General features: G+C 41.9%; 1 protein-coding gene across 2 annotated transcripts in view; it reads left to right on the top strand.

Moving 5' to 3' along the window:
• Positions 1-20,379, top strand: part of GRID1 (glutamate ionotropic receptor delta type subunit 1) — an 802,371-nt gene that overhangs the window by 670,869 nt on the left and 111,123 nt on the right. For both annotated transcript variants that reach the window (XM_070945420.1, XM_070945421.1), the window contains exon 6: positions 13,178-13,351. In XM_070945420.1, coding sequence (XP_070801521.1) covers positions 13,178-13,351 — 174 coding nt within the window. The remainder of the gene's footprint in view (positions 1-13,177; positions 13,352-20,379) is intronic.

Here is a 20,379-nt window from a genome sequence, read left to right on the forward strand (position 1 = left end):
ATTGAAAAGTCAATTTGTATATGAAGGGTAGCATGAGCCAATAGTATTTTCTGCTATGACTGTAAATTTAGTCATGAATATACGGATGCAGTTGATGTGAATTCTGTCCAAATTGTTGTTACCACTAAAAGATGATAAATATTTGTCTGTTTAGGAAGTTGTAGTAGAATACTAGTTTCTGTCAAACTTTGCCCGTGGGTTCATCTAAAGAGGACATCGACATTTCTACTTTGGAAGGCAGCATTTCTATGTTAGTGTTAACAGTAGATCTACTTTTAAAATATATCTCTCTAAGGAGTAAGCCAGCTTTTATTTCTTCCACATAGATATTTCTATATTTTAAAAGGAAGATTTGGGATATAATTAACTGAGCAGCAGCTGGGATTTATGTACAGTCAAAAGCACAACAAATTGAAAGGACAAAGGGAGGCAGGATATGTGAGTGGCTTAATCTATAGAAAGTATAATTATTGGTGTTTGCTTTTCTTGAAAACAAGACATAAGTGAAAGTGAGAGAGGGAGGGAGAAAGGGAGGAAATTTAATAAACTTTAAATATAAGATGAGATAAAATTCTGCAAATGCACTTCAGTACATGTGAGTTGGCCATTGACTCTTTGTCCCCAAGGAAGAACAAATTAGATATTTATTTATTATCCAATTTTGAGGCCATCCAACTCATTAATAACTCTGGGTAGATTACAGATTTTAAAAAAAGAATAAAAATGTATACAAAGTACTGAGTTGGATCGTGCTCCTAGATGCAGTTTTATCAAACTGTTATTTGTCATCACCATTTTTTGTAATTTTAGATATGATACACTTGTAACCTAGACATAGATTGCTCTATTTGGATTTTACTCCTGGATTCTTCCAGTTTTATAGTTGTGTTTTAATTCTGTCTCAGTTTGTATTGATTGATTTCTTAAGATAGATTTGTACTGTTCACAGCTCTCTCATGGACGCCATTTATTAGTCTTGGGGTTGTGTGTGTGTCAACTTGCTGTGGACTTCTGTCAACTGGCTGGACAAGTCCAATAGAAGTGGTTTGTTTGTTTGTTTGTCATATTTCTATGCCACCCACTCTCAGAGGAATCTGGGCGGCTTACACCAAAGACAGTATACTAAATAGTATATTGCCCCCAACAATCTGGGTCCTCATTTTACCCACCTCGGAAGGATGGAAGGCTGAGTCAACCTTGAGCTGGTGAGATTTGATCCGCTGATCTGCTGAACTAGCAGTCAGCTGAAGTAGCTGCAGTACTGCAGTCTAACCATTGCGCCACCTCGGCTCATGGTTTGCTGTTGCTTACTTCTTTTTGGGCTGAAAGAAAGTGACCAGTTCAATGTCACCCAGCTTCTTTTGTGCCTAAGGTGGAAGTAAAACCAGGGGTGGGTTCCTGGGGGTTCAGCAGAGTTTGCGTGTTCCTCTACCCAAGGATCACCGGGGTTTGGCAAAACCCCCAAATACCACTCCTGCTGGCCACGCCCACCCCAGCCCTCCCCTCCTGCCCCTCCCCTCCCAGGAGTCTCCATGCAGCCCGTTCAACATTCCAGGTAAGTGCAGAGGCTGCGCGGAGGGTCTGGGAGGGCAAAAATGGGCCTACCGGAGGTTCCAGAAGTCCAGAAACAGGTCTCTTTCTGGCCTCCAGAGGGCCTCCGGACCCCTGGGGAAGCTGTTTTTGCCCTCCCAGAGGCTCAAGGAAACCCTCCAGAGCCTGGGGAGAGTGAAAAATCCCCCCTCCCTGTGGTGCAGGCGGCTGTCTAGGCCACGCCCACCATGGCCACGCCCACCCAGCAACAGGGCAGCAAACCCGTTGCTAAAGGATCTGAAGCTCACCCCTGAGTAGAACCAGTTACTTGCTGAAGCTTTAACCACTACCCCTTGTAGTAGTGCTAGCCCTTGTACCAGTCGAAGACTGTAATAAACTGACTGACTGGCATGGGAGTTTGTCAAAGGGAGCTTTCAGGTTTTTAGGTAATGAAACTTTGGATAATTTCTCAATCTATAAAGCCCTACATGGCTTAGGCCAAGGATATTTGGCAGACCACCTGCAGCCAGCAACAACTTCCCATCGCCCGGTTCGCGCCCATAGGGAGGGCCTGCTCAGGGTACCGTCGGCTAGACAATGTCGGCTGGTGGCCCCCAGGGGTAGAACCTTCTCTGTGGGCGCGTCCACCCTGTGGAATCAACTCTCCTTGGGGCTCCGGCTGGCCCCTGACCTTCGTACTTTCTGCCGCAAATTAAAAACTTGGTTATTCAAGTCCTCCGGCCCGGACTAATGGGGCTTTATATGGGCTTTTAACTTTTTTCTGGTTTAATTAGATATTTTAACTTTGCACTGTGGTTATTGTGGATTTTATTGTTGTGAGTCCGTTGGAGATAGGGCGGCATATAAGTTAAATAAAATAAAATAAATAAATAAAAGATTTTTTTTTTTTTTAACATTAAAGCATACAGTCCAAAGTCAGGCTGAAATGGAAGAGACTTGAGTTTATATTTTATTGTATCCATTGACCGAAGAATTGCCCTCATCCTCAGATGCACAGCTTCAGCACAGACATGCATTCCTCTGTTATATGTACACTCTCTATTTTTATTATCTTGATTGTGCAGATAAAAAGACATAGATCTGCCTTTAGTCGCATCAAGCCCAAATTGGTTGGGAAAGGTAATGGTTTTACATCGGTTTTTACAACGCTTCTTAGGATCTTTTTTAATTGGATAAACGCCCATGGCCAACAATAGAGCTTTTAAGAGTTTGGTTTATTACAAAGCTATGTGGTTGTTCTATTGAAATATCAACATTAGAGATCTTTGGAAATGACATTGGGTTTTGGGTAGGATAATCAATAACACTTCCATGTCACTGTCTATGGAGATTCTCAGTCATCCAGGTCACAGTTGTCCCAAGGGTGCTTTTTCAAGCCTTTTTTGAGTCAGAACTTCTTAGATGAGAAGCAAAATGTCCTCAAGGAAAAACAAAGTCCAGTTGCCTTTCGAAAAAGCCCCCTTGGAACTTTCATGTCATTGTTGACATATCAAGGATATCAAAATTGTGTGATATGCACAGATTATTGGCCTTTTATTGTCTGTTTCCATAATAGGTGATCTGTTCTTTGCAGCTGCATTATTTTATAGATTACATTAGAATAGGTCGATTGCTAAATTGAAAATACCAAAATTCAGGAAAATAAGCCATACCAGCCTAATCTAAAATCTCTCCTATGGGCATCCATATTGGCCAAGTCCCCTCTATATGCTTGAAGTAAAGGTGGCAATGCCAACATTTTACATTTTTTGGAAATAAAAGAGCACAGTGTTTGTTTTGAATTCCTGCTGGTCCATTCAAAATATTATGAGAAGTTTGTTCTATGCACAATATCAAATCATTAGTTCCATTGTAGGGTTTGCTCTGATAAAACTCAGCCAGTTTGGAACACTTTCTTTCCCTGAGTTTAAAACAACAACAACAAAAAACATTTGGCACAGTCCTATAAATAAGCTCTTCTTTCATATTTTGGAACAACTTTTAATTCACATGAGTTCTCATAGGCATGTCTATCACGTGGCAGATGAAAGCAGAATGCAATTGTTTATTTAAAAGCATTTTGTGCTGGTTTTGTAAAAATTCCCTCTGGGGTCTTCCATCTCTAATGGTCCATTCAGACATCAAGTCATCACTCAAGTGATGAATATGCATCTGTGTACCAGCTTTTAGTATCTGCTAGCCTTATTCCTTGAGGACAATTTATATGCTATGATGCTGGATAGATTCTGGTGAACAGAGAGGCTTATGAGAGAAACAAGAGCATAGCCAAGAAGTTGCAGCTTCTATGCAAAGACCAGGAATGTGGGAATCAACACATCGATAAAATGCATTGAAACTTTTGTTTTGAAAATTATGTTATTGTTTGGGGAGGCAATCAGTGGAAAATGGAATGCATTAAAGAGTAATAATTCAGATGTTTCCATTATGTCTCGTATCCTTATCCCATTCCTAGTGCACGAAATATTGTCAAAAATATTAGCACGTAGCATCATATATGCATATCCTGATTAGTTAATTCAACAATCATGCGCTAGTTTTCCTGAAAGCCTCCAATTCAGCCGAAATATGAAAATGGAAATATAATTGCACTATGTTAGGATCATTTTTCCATACTTGCTTCTCTCTGGGTTCCAATGCATCCTTGATTTAATGTCTTTTCTCATCTCTTCCCAGTTCTGCAGCGCAACTTTTAGCCTTTGTAATTTTGGCCATCAGGGGCCATGCTGTCCATTTGGGATAGTGATGGATGACTCTTTCTTTTGCTATTTCTGCCTAGATAGTGTCACTTTCCATACATTGTTTTTGTCCCAGAGACTTTATTTCTCCCTTATCTGATGTCATCCCCAGCTAATAAATACATAGGTGGCTATGATCTGTGGCTAAAAATTCATGTTCACATGAGAGAGAGGCCTCCCTGAAGATAGTATCTATCTTCAGCTCCCATTGCTTCTCGCGTAGCTAATGCAGATGGAAACGGTGCATATGAGCCTTAATTGGCCTTGTTGTCTAAATGCAATTCCTGAAATAATTTGAAATATCTTTTAGAGAGATAAATGTTTCTTTTTCCCACAGCTGCCTGTGGGAAAAAACAAGAAAATGTACAAGTAAATAACAGCCAATTTTAAAGGTAATCTGGTTGTGAGATGGAAATCTTTCCTAAATGCCTATTTTTAAGCTAATTTAATTACATGCCCGCCTTCCTTTGTGCTTTAATCTGCTAATACTTTTTCAGGTAGTCCTTGAGTTGTGACTGAAATGGAGCCTGTCTATAATTTGTGACCGTTGGGTCGCTTACAAGATGATCTGATTTTAGAACCTTCTTTGTCCTTCATTAAGCAAATCACCATGGTTGCTAAGCAGTGGTGAAATCCAAATTTTTTTTAACTACAGGTTCTGTGGGCGTGGCTTGGTGGGCGTGGCAGGGGAAGGATACTGCAAAATCCCCGTTCCCCCCACACACTCCTGGGGGAAGGATATTGCAAAATCCCCATTCCTACCCCACTGTGGGGCCAGCCAGAGGTGGTATTTGCCAGTTCTCCGAACTGCTCAAAATTTCTGCTACCAGTTCTCCAGAACCTGTCAGAACCTGCTGGATTTCACCCCTGTTGCTAAGTGAATCTGCGCTTGTTAAGCGAACTAATGGTTCATTATGGGCGTGGTTTTACACAAACTGAAAGTAAATGTCAGTTTTCAGCAAAACCATCATAAAACACAATCATATGACTTGGGATGCGCCAAACGGCTGTAAATATGGCCCGGTTGCTGAGTGCTCAAACTGTGGGAGTGTCCCAAAAGGAGGTTCATCAGAATTTTGAATCTTCACTCAGTGACAGGTCATAAATTGAGGACAATTTACATTATCTCTTAGTACCTTGCTCAATAGTAATAACTGTGAGAGGGATCTTGGAGTCCTAGTAGACAATCACTTAAATATGAGCCAGCCGTGTGCTGCAGCTGCCAAAAAACCAACCCAGTTCTAGGCTGCATAAACAGAGGGATTGAGTCAAGATCGCGTGAAGTGTTAATACCACTTTATAATGCCTTGGTAAGGCCACACTTGGAATATGGCATCCAGTTTTGGTTGCCATGATGTAAAAAAGATGTTGAGACTCTAGAAAGAGTGAAGAGAAGAGCAACAAAGAGGATTAGGAAACTGGAGGATAAAACATATGAAGAACGGTTGCAGGAACTGGGAATGTCTACTTTAATGAAAAGAAGGACTAGAGGAGACATGATAGCAGTCTTCCAATATTTCAAGGGCTGCCACAAAGAAGAGGGAGTCAAGCTATTCTCCAAAGCACCTCAAGATAGGACAAGAAGCAATGGGTGGAAGCTAATTATGGAGAGAAGCAACTTAGAACTAAGAACTAAGGAGAAATTTCCTGACAGTTAGAACAATTAATCAGTGGAACAACTTGCCTCCAGAAGTTGTGAATGCTCCAACACTGGAAGTTTTTAAGAAGATGTTGGATAACCATTTGCCTGAAGTGGTGTAGGGTTTCCTGCCTAAGCAAAGGTTGGACTAGAAGACCTCCAAGGTCCCTTCCAACTCTGTTATTCTAGGTTCTAGTCGCCCTCTTCCAGCAACATACAAAAAAAAAATCATCTTTTTTTTTCTTAGACAGCTGAAATTATGCACATTGTTTTTAGGCTTAATATTGACCAGCATGATCCGAGCAGAATACAAAATGTTTGTGCTGTTTAGGGGCGTGAATGATGTAACGTTCCTGCACCGAGACCAGTGAATTTTAATACCAAGGAAATTGTACAACACGGTGCAATCCGTGTCTGCTCCTAGTAAGGCTTATTCCCAAGTAAGATCTACATAGGACTTTAGTCACAGTCAGCTATGCGGATAGTCTAATGAAACTTTAAATTCCTACTTAGACCTGAGTAAGCCTCAGTAACTGCTCTGCAAATTATTTTCAAGGGACTCTTAATCAGAGCGCACTGGCCCAGCATTACAGACTACAGAAATTGACAGTGAACTGAAGCCTCTAAATTAACATGTTACTCTCTCGTCCTCCGCTGCTTTCTTCGACAAAGCCGTGCATTTTAATTTCTTCACGTATCTGAAGAAGGGAAAGCAGCTTTTCCCCCTCTCCTCTGCTCCTTCGCATTGAACACTCTGAAACACACAGCACGACACCATAGAATTTCCTTGTTCTTCTACATGGATGAAAGGAAGCCGAGCGTGAAAATGTCCCATGACATATTTTGCGGCTTTACAGTTTAGCCTGCAGAAGGAAATTGCGGTGTTGCCTCTCGGGAAAGTCTGCAGATATTCTCTATTCACTGACGGTTCTGCTCAGCTTTTCTTTAGGAGTTAAAACTTTCCTTTCTGACGTTGTATCCTAGCCAGGTTAAATATCATCAGCTGGGATCCAGGACACAGCCAAAGCCAGAGTCTCTTGCATACAAATTGGTCTCACTCAATTCTCTATGTTTCTCTCGATGTTCAGTTAAGAAATTTGTTCCCTTTCCTTCTTAACAGCTACTTTGCTTTTTTTAGTTATTTTTAATAGTCCATGGCAGGTTCTGATGGTTTGATTTTGTTGTATTCTTTTGATTGAGTTATCGTGAGAGGGACGAATGGAAATTAATGTTGGGTTTTCCAAGTTATACAGTCTTGTGCTCTAAAAAAAAAGTCTAACATTTTTAACAGGATAACAGAGCTGAAAGGGACTTTGGAGGCAGGGGTGAAATGCTATCGGTTCGCACCGGTTCAGGCGATCCGGTAGCAGCAGCGGCGGGTGGTTCGGCGAACCGGTAGCGACAGCAGCACAAGGCTCCGCCCACCCACCCGGACGTCATGACTTCCTGGTTTTAACCCTCTGTGCATACACAGAAGGCTTTGTGCATGCATAGAGGGTCTAAAATCGGACATGACGTGCGCACACTTCCGAACCGATAGGGAAGGTAAGTAGATTTCACCCCTGCTTGGAGGTCTTCGAATCCAACCTCCTGCCTAAGCAGGAGACCCTATACCATTTCAGATAAGTGAAATGGTTGTCCAAACTCTTCTTAAAAGCCTCCAGTATTGGAGCACCCACAACTTCTGGAGGCAAGCTGTTTCACTGATTAATTGTTCTCACTGTCAGGGAATTCTCCTTAGTTCTAGGTTGCTTCTCTCCTTGGTTAGTTTCCATCCATTACTTCTTGTTCTGCCTTCGGGTGCTTTGAAGAATAGGTTGTCCCCCTCTTCTTTGTAGCAGCCCCTCAAACATTGGGAGACTGCTTTCATGTCACCCCTGGTCCTTCTAGACATACCCAATCCTGCAACTGTTGTTCATATGTTTTAGCCTCCAGTCCCCTAATCATCTTTGTTGCTCTTCTCTGCACCCTTTCTAGAGTCTCAACATTTAGTTTTATATGTCATTGCGACTAAACTGGATGCAGTATTCCAAGTGTGGTCTTACCAAGATGGCACTAGCACTTCACGTGATCTTGATTCTATCCCTCTGTTAATGCAGCCTAGGATTGCATTAGCTGGCAGCTGCAGCATACTGCTGACTTATATTTAAGTGATTGTAAAGTGATAATAATTTTGCTATGTTCATTGTTCGCATTATTTTTGCTGTAAGCCGCCGAGAATCCCTTGGGAGTTGGGTGGCATAGAAATGCGATAAATTAAATTAAATTAATTGTCCACTAGGACTCCCAGACCGATCCCTCTCTCCCTCCCTCTCCCTCCCTCCCTCCCTCCCTCTCTCCCCCTTTTAGTATTTTGTTATGGTACTATTTGGTGAGTAAGCATCTTTATGTGTACCGAACTCTGCTAACTATTCCTCATCTTTAAGAAATAGGTTGCCCCGTTAGAAACCCACAGAAGCAAGTGTAGGGAACTCATCCCTGGTGGTTTCAGCTCTAACCCTGCTGTAAACACAGCATATGAATCACCACATCCTTCATCCCCTTCATTGTCCCCAAGACTATTAAAGTTTAATCATCATCTTCTTCTTTTTTTTTCCTCAGGAACAGATTTTCCTGGAACTTTTTGTGGCCAAGTAAATTATTAATGCCATTAAAATTTATATTTTTTTCTGTCATTACCTCTAAGGAAGATGGGGAATTTAATGCGAAACATAATTGTCTCATTTTGCAGTTTGTGTTTTGGTACTCTCTGCTGCTAAAGTAGATTTAAATATCCCACCCTCCAAGCAAGCCATTGCTAGCGCAATAATTTACATTCTTTTCAGTGGAAATAAATAAATATACAAATAGGCGAACGAGCCTCTGAAAACTAATCCTTCTATTCAATATTCTAAGTGTGGAGAACTTTTACTATTCTCATTCAGTGCTGACATGAGCTCTCCCCCCCCACTCCCAGCAGATTAATTATAAATCACCTGGCATCAAGCCAAACCAAATCCTAATTTGGCATAACCTGGGAAGTATGATTGTTCTCTGTGATCCTTCTCCAGGAAGGGTATTGAAAAATGTCTTTATGGAGGTTTTGAACTCTCTCCCCCACACACATACACATAGATGCATAGACATACAATCACAGAGATATATAGACATATAGACAAAGAAATACAGAACACATAGATGCATAGACGCATAGATATATAGATGCATAGGCATATAGACATATAGCAGTAGCACTTAGACTTATATACTGCTTCATAGTGCTTTACAGTTCTCTCTAAGCAGTTTACAGTGTCATCATATTGCCCCCAACAATCTAGGTCCTCATTTTACCCACCTCGGAAGGATGGAAAGCTGAGTCAACCTCTACATAGATACATAAACATGCATAACAGAGGTGGGTTTCAGCAGGTTCTGACCAGTTTTGGAGAACTGGTAGCGGAAATTTTGAGTAGTTTGGAGAACCGGTAGTAAAAATTCTGATTGGCCCCCGCCCCCATCTATTCTCTGCCTCCCAAGTCCCAGATGATTGGGAGGAAATGGGGATTTTGCAGTATCCTTCCCCTGGATTGGGGAGGGAATGGAGATTTTACAGTATCCTTCCCCTCCCATGCCCACCAAGCCACGCTCACCAAGCCATACCATGCCCACCAAGCCACACGCACAGAACCGGTAGTAATAAATTTTGAAACCCACCACTGATGCATAATAGGCATAGAGCAATAAAGTAGCTTATTGAACACTTCATGTGTGGATCTGGTTGTTTGTGCCTATAGGTGGCCCTATGTAGAGTGCATTACAGTAGTGACCAAGACATGAGGCAGAGTTCACTTCATTCCATCAAATACCAAGGAGCCTTGGTAGTACAGTGGTTTAAAGCACCCTGTTATTAAGACCAGCTGTCCGCAATTACTGCAGGTTCGAATCTCGCCAGGCTCAAGGTTGACTCAGCCTTCCATCCTTTCTAAGGTAGGTAAATTGAGGACCCAGTTGTGGGGGCAATAAGCTGACTTTGTATAAATATACAAAAGGATGAAGGCTATTGCTTAATGCATTGTAAGCCGTCCTGAGTCTCCGGAGAAGGGCGGCATATAAATCAATTTTTTTTAAAAAATGATGCAATTACTTCTAGATTTCTGGGGCTACAACTGAATTTTTGTGCTAGAATTCTGATGAGAACAAATTGAACGCACAAACAGAGACACACTTTTAAAAATATTACTCCGAAGCATAAATTACATTAAAAGTCAGCAAAGCAGTGATTTTTAAGATCAGTGAGCCTCTGATTATGGCCCAGCAATTAATCCCTTCTCTGTGTCAAGGACCTCTGCGCTTCCATTTGGGGCGGGAAAACAAAATGCCTTTCTGCATTTCTGATTGCATAGTGGAGGTAGTCAGAAAACAAATGTCTTTGCAAACCTACTGAGAAACTATTTTCCATAACTGCTTATTATTTTGCCCCTAATCAGACATACAAAGAGAGAGAAAGAGCTGGGGATAGGTCAGGAAGGAGGCTTGGAAGGAGCAACAGGATAATCTCCTCCTCTTGAGATCCCTCTGGGAGGTTGATTGCTAAGTTGTCCAGATCATCTATATTTTTTAGGTCTCCTATTTTTTTGTTTGTTGATATACTTGGCAAACAAATAATGTTCACCATACATGGGATTTCATTCTGCATGATTCTGAGCAACAGAATTAGTAGTAAGTTGGAGTAATAGGGAGACGGGAACAGTTTGAAGTTAGAAATCCTCCCCCATAAAAATCCAATGTGCATAGAGCATTTGCATACATGCATGCATGTGTGGTAAAATTAAACAGAGTAGCGGTGTATGTTGTTATTTTGTTCAGGAGGTCATTTTTGAGGGGACAGACACTATTCTCTTGGTGGAAGAGTCAAAACTCCTGAGCATATTGCATCCTGCAATATCAAATATCAGTATTTAGTTCATGCAAGATCAGTAGAGAGAGCCTTCATCCTATGCTTTGGAAGGAATGGATTCATGTGTGCACAATTGTCGAAGCGTGAATCAACCTCGTTCCCCCCCCTCTTGGGGAAACTGTAATTAATTAGAGGTGAATGGATCTTGTTTTCCATGCTCTTTACTTTCAAAGAAAGGAAACCCGAATGTATTCTAAGAAACATTTTATTATAAAAGTAAAAAACTAGCTAACTACATTTTACCGGCAGTTATCTCATAGACAAACAAAGGAAGTATATATCAGGAAGTTAGAAAAGAAAGAATGTAGACATGCGCAGTAGTCCAATGTCTCACAAGACCAGTCTTATCTCAGTTGCTACAGATAAGTTCTCTGGCAGACTACCGTAAGTCTTAGGATGGACGCTCAGCTGGCAAACACTTAACAATAGTGTGTTAAGTGACAAGCAGTGACAACAATAATGTGCGTGGATGTGGGTGGGTGGGTGGGTGCCTATGTCTATGTGTTCAGAGTGGTTGATATAACATAGAAACTTAGGAAAAAGCCAAGTCAGAGTAGAATACAGAATGCAGAATGCAGGTTACAGAATAACAGAGTTAAAAGGGACTCTGGAGGTCTTCTAGTCCAACCTATACCAAGGAAACACAAATAAGCCCTGGACTTGCAGATGTGTACAGGTTCAGTATTCCTTCCTGCTGGCCATGGTAGTTGAAGCCAGTGGACTTGGTGGTTTTGAAATGGTGGAGGGACTCCTTTCCCTTCTGCCCTGCTTAGGGGAACGAGCTGGGTGGGAGAAGGAACACATCCGTCAATTGGACTGTCGCTACTCTATGGGTTCACTGCTCCTTTTTACACATCACAATCGAGGCCATGAATAGAGTTCATTGTGGGGCAATTCAAAATGATCTCTTGGGACAAGAAGGACAAGGGCACACGTACATCTGGAAAGGATAATTATGGGTAAAACGCATGAGTTGAATTTCTCCAAATAAAATCTTAGATATCATTTGAATAGTTGAAGTTGTCTGAAGTTTGCATGAACTTGCTTCAGCTGTTTTTCAAGGATGGGCATATTCATATTTAAAACAGTAGCATGGATTTACATTTAAATCCATGGAATGGATTTATGTTTTATTTCGTGCCTGTTCACCGCCCTGAGTCCTTCGGGAGTAGGGCGGTATACAAATTTAATAAAATGAAATGAAAAAAAAAATTATGTTTAAATTGGTACCACGGATTATCATACCCAACCCAGCCTCTCCTTTCAGACTTTTTTCTCCCTTCCCCAAACAATTTGTTCATTATTTTATTCTTTAAAAAAACTGTTTTAATCTTGGTGAAAGAGGACCAACTGTAAAGACCTTAGTAATAGTGTCACCTTGAATTGAGTAGGATTTGGTATAAGCTATCTGCGGGTATTTTACCTGGTGAAAAGTTGCAGATGCCTTCCTTCCTCCCTCCCTCCCTCCCTCCCCCTTTCTTCTTTCCTTCCTTCCTTCCTTCCTTCCTCCCTCCCTCCCCCTTTCTTTCTTTCTTTCTTTCTTTCTTCCTTCCTTCCTTCCTTCCTTCCTTCCTTCCTTCCTTCCTTCCTTCCTTCCTCCCTCCTTCCCTCCCTCCCTCCCTCCCCTCCCCTCCCCTCCCCTTCCCTTCCCTTCCCTTCCCTTCAACGGTGGGTTTCACGTTACGTTACTAGCGGTTTGCCCTGCATGCGACCCCGGTTCATGCATGCACCTGCCACACATGTGCCCGGCCTTCCATGCATGTACTTTGCTTGCGCGTGCACCTTCCGCGCATGCACCCAATCTCAAATACATGCCTAAATAGGATGGCATAGAGCCAGGGAGGGGGGAGGGAGAGGGGGGCAGGCCCACTCGCGATTTCAGCTACCGGTTCAGGCGAACCGGTCTGAACCAGATGAATACCAACTCTGCTTCCCTCCCTCCCTCCCTCCCTCCCTCCCTCCCACCTCTTCCTCCCTCCGCTCTTCTGCTAATCAGTTCTCCATGTTATGAGTAAATAAGACCTTTAATGTTAAACATTTTTGTGTATCTTTACACAACAGTCATCATTTATATATTGGTACATGAACCCTCCTCCCCCGACAAATGCCCAAAACCAATAAAGAAAGTTATCATGGTGAGGGCAAGTGTCTTATTTTGTTATCATGGAAATAACGTTGAGGCATCTCTTAACATTTCATCCAGATAATAATTGCTTATAAATGGCAGAGGTAATCTTCGTTCAAAACTTAAACAATGTGTGGACAGGGACATATTCCTGAGAGATGGACATTTCTAACGAGCCTTTTTCCCATTAGGAAATCAGTGACAATGAAATCTTGGAACTGGTACACAGCGCTCTTGGACGGATGACCGTCATACGCCAGATCTTTCCTGCGACCCGTGAGAACAATCAGCGGTGCATGAGAAACAACCATAGGATATCATCCCTCCTCTGTGACCCACAGGAAGGCTACCTTCAAATGCTTCAGGTCAGTAGTAGATCTCAGGATTGAGATGATTCTTTTTTTTTCCCTTTAGAAAGGTGTCATGATGTGTGATCCTGCTAGAACAGGGGTCTGCAACCTTAAACACTCAAAGAGCCATTTGGACCCATTTCCCACAGAAAAGAAAACACCGGGAGCCACAAAACTTGGGTGGGCATGGCCAACTCAACGTCACTCACTTCTACCAGTCACATGACCCCCTAGCCACACCTACCCAATCGGTCATTAGGGCAGAGAACCAGTTGTTAAAAATCACCGGGAACCACAAAACCCTTTTGACATCTCTCTCTCCCTCCCTCCTCCTCTCCTCACCTCTCTCTCTGTATCTCTCTGACTCTGCCCCAGCCACTTCTCCATCACTCGCTATCGCCCTTACCTTCTCAGGCCAGGCAAGGAGTGAGTGGGAGGGGAGGGCCAGCCAGTGGTGGGATCACCCGACAGGGAGCCACAGCAGAGGGCCCAAAGAGCCGCATGCGGCTCCGGAGCCACAGGTTGCTGACTCCTGTGCTAGACACTGCAACGTTGTAGAGGAAAGAAAGGGTTAAATCTCAGAGTGCTCTGGTTATCAACAATTGGGGCATGTATCATCAACCAATTGTATCCGCACCCCTTGAATCTCTCATGGGATGGTCTTTTGTGCGAAACAAATTGTGTTTCTTTTGCCAGTGGTATCCATTCATGTCATATGCTCAAATGTATGGGTCGTGGGAAAGGAATATAAGTTTTTTTTCTTCTTCGAGAGTTACATTGAAACTTCGCTCTTACTGAATTTCATTGGAAACAGTGAAACATGATTTTCTGTTTGGTAGATTTGAACATAGGAAAATGTATTCACATAATCTGGAATTCTTGGATGGCAGATGTGATTCCAAAAAAAAATTGGGTACTTCTAAAGAGCCTTGGTGGTGCAGCAGACTAAAGTGCTCTTAAGTGCTAGCACTTAGCTGCCATCTTCCTGCAATTAGTGCAAGTTCGAATCTCACCAGGCTCAAGGTTGACTCAGCCTTCCATCCTTGAGGACCCGGATTGTGGGGGCAATAAGCCAACTTTGTATAGAACAACACCGCTTAGGGGGGCCCAAAAGCCATAATAAGCAGGTATATACAAAAAAGTATGCAGGCTATTGCTATTATGCATTGTAAGCCGCCCTGAGTCTACGGAGAAGGGCGGCATATAAATTGGACTAATAAATAAATAAATAAATAATTTTTTGGACATTTACTTCCATGTCAACATGCCATATTTTTAAAAGTATAAAAAATTGAACTATTCTGGCAAACCTCCTTAAAGAAAGGAATTTTGTATTTGATGGTGCCATTGTCAGAAGAAGAAAAAAATAACACAGAAAACAAAGTATATCTGAAGTATGTCTTAATAGCTCTATAGAGTGTGAATCATTTTAATATTTGTCTCTGCATGCTTTATTTTTATTTACTGGTTTTTCAAATTACCATAATCAACTAAGATCCCAATCAGTTAACAACATAATGCATTAAATATGTACCACTTGGATATAAAATTCATAAAGTTAGACAAATGAAATCACCAACCATTACCTGAAAAATTATAAACATGACAATCCCACAATTTTCTCATGGAAACCTATATTTTAACCATAAACAGAATGAATGTCATCAAAGCAAGCACCAACAAAACTCGGGGAAAGCTCTTCTATAAAATACGATATAGCATCCAAAGAATGACTTGTTTGTCTTTGAGAAAATGTTCAGTCTCTTAGTCCAAAAACTGGGAATTTATTTGGAGATCTGAGCTCATGGGAATAAGTGAAGCTCCTATCATGGTTTTGTTTCTTCTCTTCTTTACTAACATTCATTGCTTGCTGAGGCAGTGATCACCGTTGGCTTCCCCCTAGCAAGCAACACACGTATTAAGCCATAATTCTGTTCAGTCATTTCCATCTAGCAGCGTATTTACTTTGAATTTAGGAAGCTCCGGCATTCTTGGACTGCTACAAGAACATGTTACAATTACAAATTTCATCTGAGTAACTTCTAGGAAAGAGTTGTACAGCCTGAGGCTCCAATCCCAAGCAGCCTCTAGAGGCTATCAGAAGTTTGTTCCCCATTAAATATGAAAAGACTCATGTTTTACCGTTGTCAATAGACTAAGCTATGTGGCACTTACCACCAATCTTTTGGTCCGTATCGTTTATTTGCTTGCTTGAATGATAGATTTTTATCTCAGATTTTCCTTTAGGAGATCCGGGGCGGGAGGGAGGGAGGGCATTCTCCAGCCCCAACTTTAAGTCTCCAAATAACCCTGTTGGGCAGGCAGAGAGTGATTGGCCAAAGACACCTGTGGATGAATAGATCTGAAACTGGGTCTTCCTGATCCATTCCAGCATAATAACCAACCCCGGGAGGGACAGAGATAGATCTTATCTGTCACTGTTTGGACATAATATCAAACTGAAGGCTACAACTTGGCAGCCCTATTCAGACAAAAACTATCTGTCTTTTTTCTGTGTAAAGTATCATCCTGGGATTACTGCTTTAAAAGCTTGCCCAAAGATGATATTTCAACATGCCACTTAATCATCTCCATGATTTATTTCTTGTTCCATGCAAACATTTTTTTTTGAGCTGCCCTAGGAGTCTCCTCTTTGCAAACAGATTGCATAGATCAAAGCAATTCTTTGCTCTGATCTGTAAGAATTAATGACCAGTACAATCTTGCTTCTCTAGCACAACTAAAGGTCCTTCTACTTCAGCTAAAGCATCCCAAATGGGCCAAGGCCATCAACCTTGGCCTTGACCATCATTTCACTAGCAAAACAATTAAGAGTGACTTCTGTTAGTGCAATGGTGGTAGCACAGTTAGTTGCTGAGGCAAGTCATCTTTCTCAACTTTTCATCACAAAAGCCCCTTAGGCTGAGATTTGAAAGAGTTGCTGGAAGAACAATACCGGTGGCCCATAACAGAGTAAGCCACTTCCATGGTTAATATATTGGAAAAGTGTTGAGCTTACAAAGTCCCTGACGCTTATCCATGTTGACCTTCTTGCCTACATTATTGGTCAACAGCAATACTTGAATGTTTGTTCGTTCAGGACAGTAACAGTATATAAAACCATGGCCAATTTTATTTTTCCAACACAACTTTTGTTTTGGAAGTACAGTGATGGCCCTTCTGAGTGATATAATATCTCCCAGTGTGTATACATCTTAGCAATTCAATTTTACTTCTCTATGGTCTTTTCTATAGCCACTTTCTGTTGAAAAGGAATTCTTCTTTGGTTAGATGACATAAATCCTTTCCTACTTCCCAGTTCTTCAAAGAGAGGTGTCATGAGCTGATTGCTAGTGAGGCAAGAAAAGCAACGGGTCTCAAATCTTGCAGAGGTTTGCCAGAAAAGGTTTGCAAAACAGTGAAGTTCTCCCAAGTATTGAAATAGTCAGTTTTATGAGAATAATTAGGCGAAAACATCAGCAGTTCACTGCAGGGTTGAGAAGGCACACATTTCATACCAGTGGTTAAGAGCAGAAGACAAGAGTGATCAGATTTTTCTGGTCCAAATAGAAGGCAGGATTTTGAGATGTTCAGGCAACATTTGACAGTAACCTAGAGAGAGGTTGTCCCAGACATTGTCTCAAACAAAGGTCAAATACAAGAAGCTCTTGACACCACCTTCGTACAATCAGGAGCTGTGAAACTCAGTTCTGGTATGCCTCTGATCCTGAGGTTTGGCTTCTCCCAAATTAGGTCATTCTGATGTCTCAACTCTTTCACTTCTCCCTCTTTTTCAAAGGAAGAAACATCTGAGAAAAAAATGTGACGAAGTCTGAGATTAAAAATTAAAGCCAGAATGTTTGTATCAATTATTATGTATCTCTATATACATATAGTCATATAAATGCACTCACATTTGACTATGACTGAATCTGTACCTGGGATCTCTAGAAATCTTTGCTAATGTTAGAAGGATGTTGATTTTGTCTGGGTGAGTTTAGATATACAACCATGAGTTGCTGAAAAGTTGTTCCTTACTTGAAGGGTATGAAGAACAGAGACAGAGTGAGGTTATTTAAGGGGATATAACTGTTGTGTAAAGGAGAAAAGGAAATAAAAACTGAGTATCAAGAAAAACTCTTGACAGGGTAATCCATTAAACTATGGAAGAGCTTCCGAAAGAAGTGATAAAGGTCTTATCACTCAAGACTTAAAAATGAAAGTGGACAGTATAGCAGAAAATAGACGTGTAAAAATTGTATCTGTCAAGTTACTCACAGATCTTCTTCTTCCTAGCACAGGGGCCTGCAACCTTAAATACTCAAAGAGCCATTTGGGAGCCACAAAACCCTTCCCGTGCCTGACTATTTCTTGAGCAACCACAAAACTAGCATATGTAGTTGAAGTAAACGTTCTGTTTTTTTCTGAAACTTTTCTCATCTTGGATTTATCCATGATTGCCCTACCGAGGGTTGAAAAGCTCAATAAATTGCATGCCAACGGGTGTCGCACATTGGCAGTTGTGACACATATTTTGAGTGACAGGGAGCCACAGCAGAGGTGTGAAAGAGCCACATGCAGCTCCAGAGCCGCAGGTTGCTGACCCCTGTCCTAGCGTATTCCTGCAGGTGCAAGGTCTGCTTTTTGGATCATTGAACGCCACTTTGCACAGTCAGCTGCACGAGGTCACCGGCCATTGACTTCTAGTTGGTAGGCAGTTTTGGCCACAGTAGAAGATGCTGCTCTCCGGACATGTCCATACCATCAATTTACTCAGATATGACACAGTCTAAATTTATTTGAATTTTGTTTTGTATTTCTGTTATAAAAAATTGTGCAATTTAGTCTGTCCCTCCCTCCCTTTCTTTTACAGCCTAATTCATTGGTTGCACTGAAATGTTTGTTTCCCATCATTCATTGTTAGTCTCCAAAAAAAAAAAAAAAACCCAAGAAAGGCATGTTGAGGTTCTTCAAAGTAGTTTCCTTTATTGTTGCTCACCCATAAGGCAGCAATCTTGACAAAGGAAAGCAGACTACTAGCATCAATAAATATGTGCTCTGAGAAGTCCTAGGGATGAGCTTTTTTGACTCTCTTCCTCCCAGATTAGTTATCTAAACCTCTATATGCGAGTTTTGGAGCTCAAGGTTGAAATGAGGGGTCTTTGGTGCTCTCTGAGCTTGGTTGTTTCCTTGCAGAAGTTTCATTATCCAAATTAGGTAACATCAGTGCTAGAAGGGGTGGGGGCTGTGAAAAAGAGCTGGGGTCCCCAACCTTTCTGGGTCCATGGACTGGCAGCAGTGGCGGTGTGGAGAGGATGGTATTGGGCATGCAACACATGCACAAATGATCCCACACATGCACAAATGAAGCTTCACACACTCGCCCATCACTTGAACAGCCCAGTTCTCAACAGACCATGGACTGGTACCGGTCCATATAGATCAAGACAAGTAGACATTTTCAGGTTACTTCTGTCTGAGTTTTGTTAATTGGCAGTAGAGTTAGAAGAACAAAGGTGATGCATTGTATGAAGGAGTCTAAGAAGATGCAATGCCAGGGAAAATGAAGAACTTGCAAACAGAGAAGGATGGGGCTAGTTAAGGGGAGAAGTTGAAGGGGAGGCTCTGAGCTCAAATAATTAAGACCAGATCAACATTTTGCCTAAAACCATCAGACTCTATAGGACAATTGTAAGTGTTTTTCCACCACCAGTCCATATGCCGTGAAACATAACGAGGTAGGCATGCCAACAGACTCTGCAGAATTATAATCCAGGGAAACAAAATATTCTACCCTAAAAACACCCATTTTCTCACCACGGCAAGCCATCTGCACAGATCATTTAACCTCCACTGATTGCCAGGCAGCAATCAGAAGCTAATTACGCTGCAAATATTGCTCCTTCATTATTACGATGGGCCTCTATTATTTCATATGGTATCAGCTTGCCTGGAGTGGTATTTGATCCTGGTGTTTTAAATCATTCAACAATTGCATGCATCTTGCAAGCCCGTTCATCTTAGAAACAGGATTTAAAGCTAAAATTGATAGGATTAACCAATTATTCAATCGTTATCTATTAGGGCCCACAAATGCTTTGTGGGAAACAGAAACACGACCATTTGATCTGTATTTATGAGTTTCTCCCTCCAATCACATTGACATTTATAATCAGGTGGCAGGTTTTGGAGACGCTCAAGGGGGAATTAAAAATTAGAACAACAAAGAAAAATCATAGTTATCACTTTGCTGTCACATGTTGACAGTTCCTGGGGTACTTTGAGAGTCATAAAATAGAAACGGGCGCTCACACATGGACTATTACAATCAGAAGTAGCCCCTCTGACTTTGGTTTGCAGCCTCTTGCTGAATTTGTCAACATCATTTCAATGGAGATACATCCTTGAAGAGATGTATCCAACTGTCACAACTTGACTTTGCTGTCAGACACGAATTCCAAGGAAAGAAGATACTAATCAGATGAGCTGCTGAGCTGGTAAACAGGCCAACAAACACAACCGCAAAGCAACATATTCTTCAGCGGAGCAACACAGGTTCTTCTACTGAAGCTTTAGGAACAAATACAGACCCCAAGGTCTTACCTCCTGGCCTTTCCCGGCCTGCTATTGGAGTATGAGGAAGGGCCACCTCCACCTTCCCTGCTGGTGCTGCTACTCCAAGACCCAAGAGATGTTTACAGAGAGGAACTGCACCATGTTTTGTTTTTGTTTTTTCATTCAGCCTTGTCTCAGTAGTGTCCTCATTTGTTGTGGCCTGCCAGTGGATCTGGCAGCAGATTTGGACAGTGAGGAGTCTGGGGAGGAACATGGGCCAGTCCTGGAATCTGGGGAAGGCTCTGATGAGGGCTCTGTGTCGGAGGCAGAGAGGGGGCCAAGGCTGTGTGCCAGTTATCAGCTGCCTTTGGAGTCAGACATCAGTGAGGCAGACAAACAGCTGGAGCCTGTTCCCAGTGTGTGCATGCGTAGAGTTGCCAGACGAAGGGAACAGCTAAAGAACAAGGGTCAACTTGGGAGTAAGGCCA

Source organism: Pituophis catenifer, unplaced genomic scaffold, assembly GCF_029215685.1.
Source record: "Pituophis catenifer annectens isolate HBS135680 unplaced genomic scaffold, rPitCat1.0.hap2 SCAF_6, whole genome shotgun sequence".
Classification (NCBI taxonomy): domain Eukaryota; kingdom Metazoa; phylum Chordata; class Lepidosauria; order Squamata; family Colubridae; genus Pituophis; species Pituophis catenifer.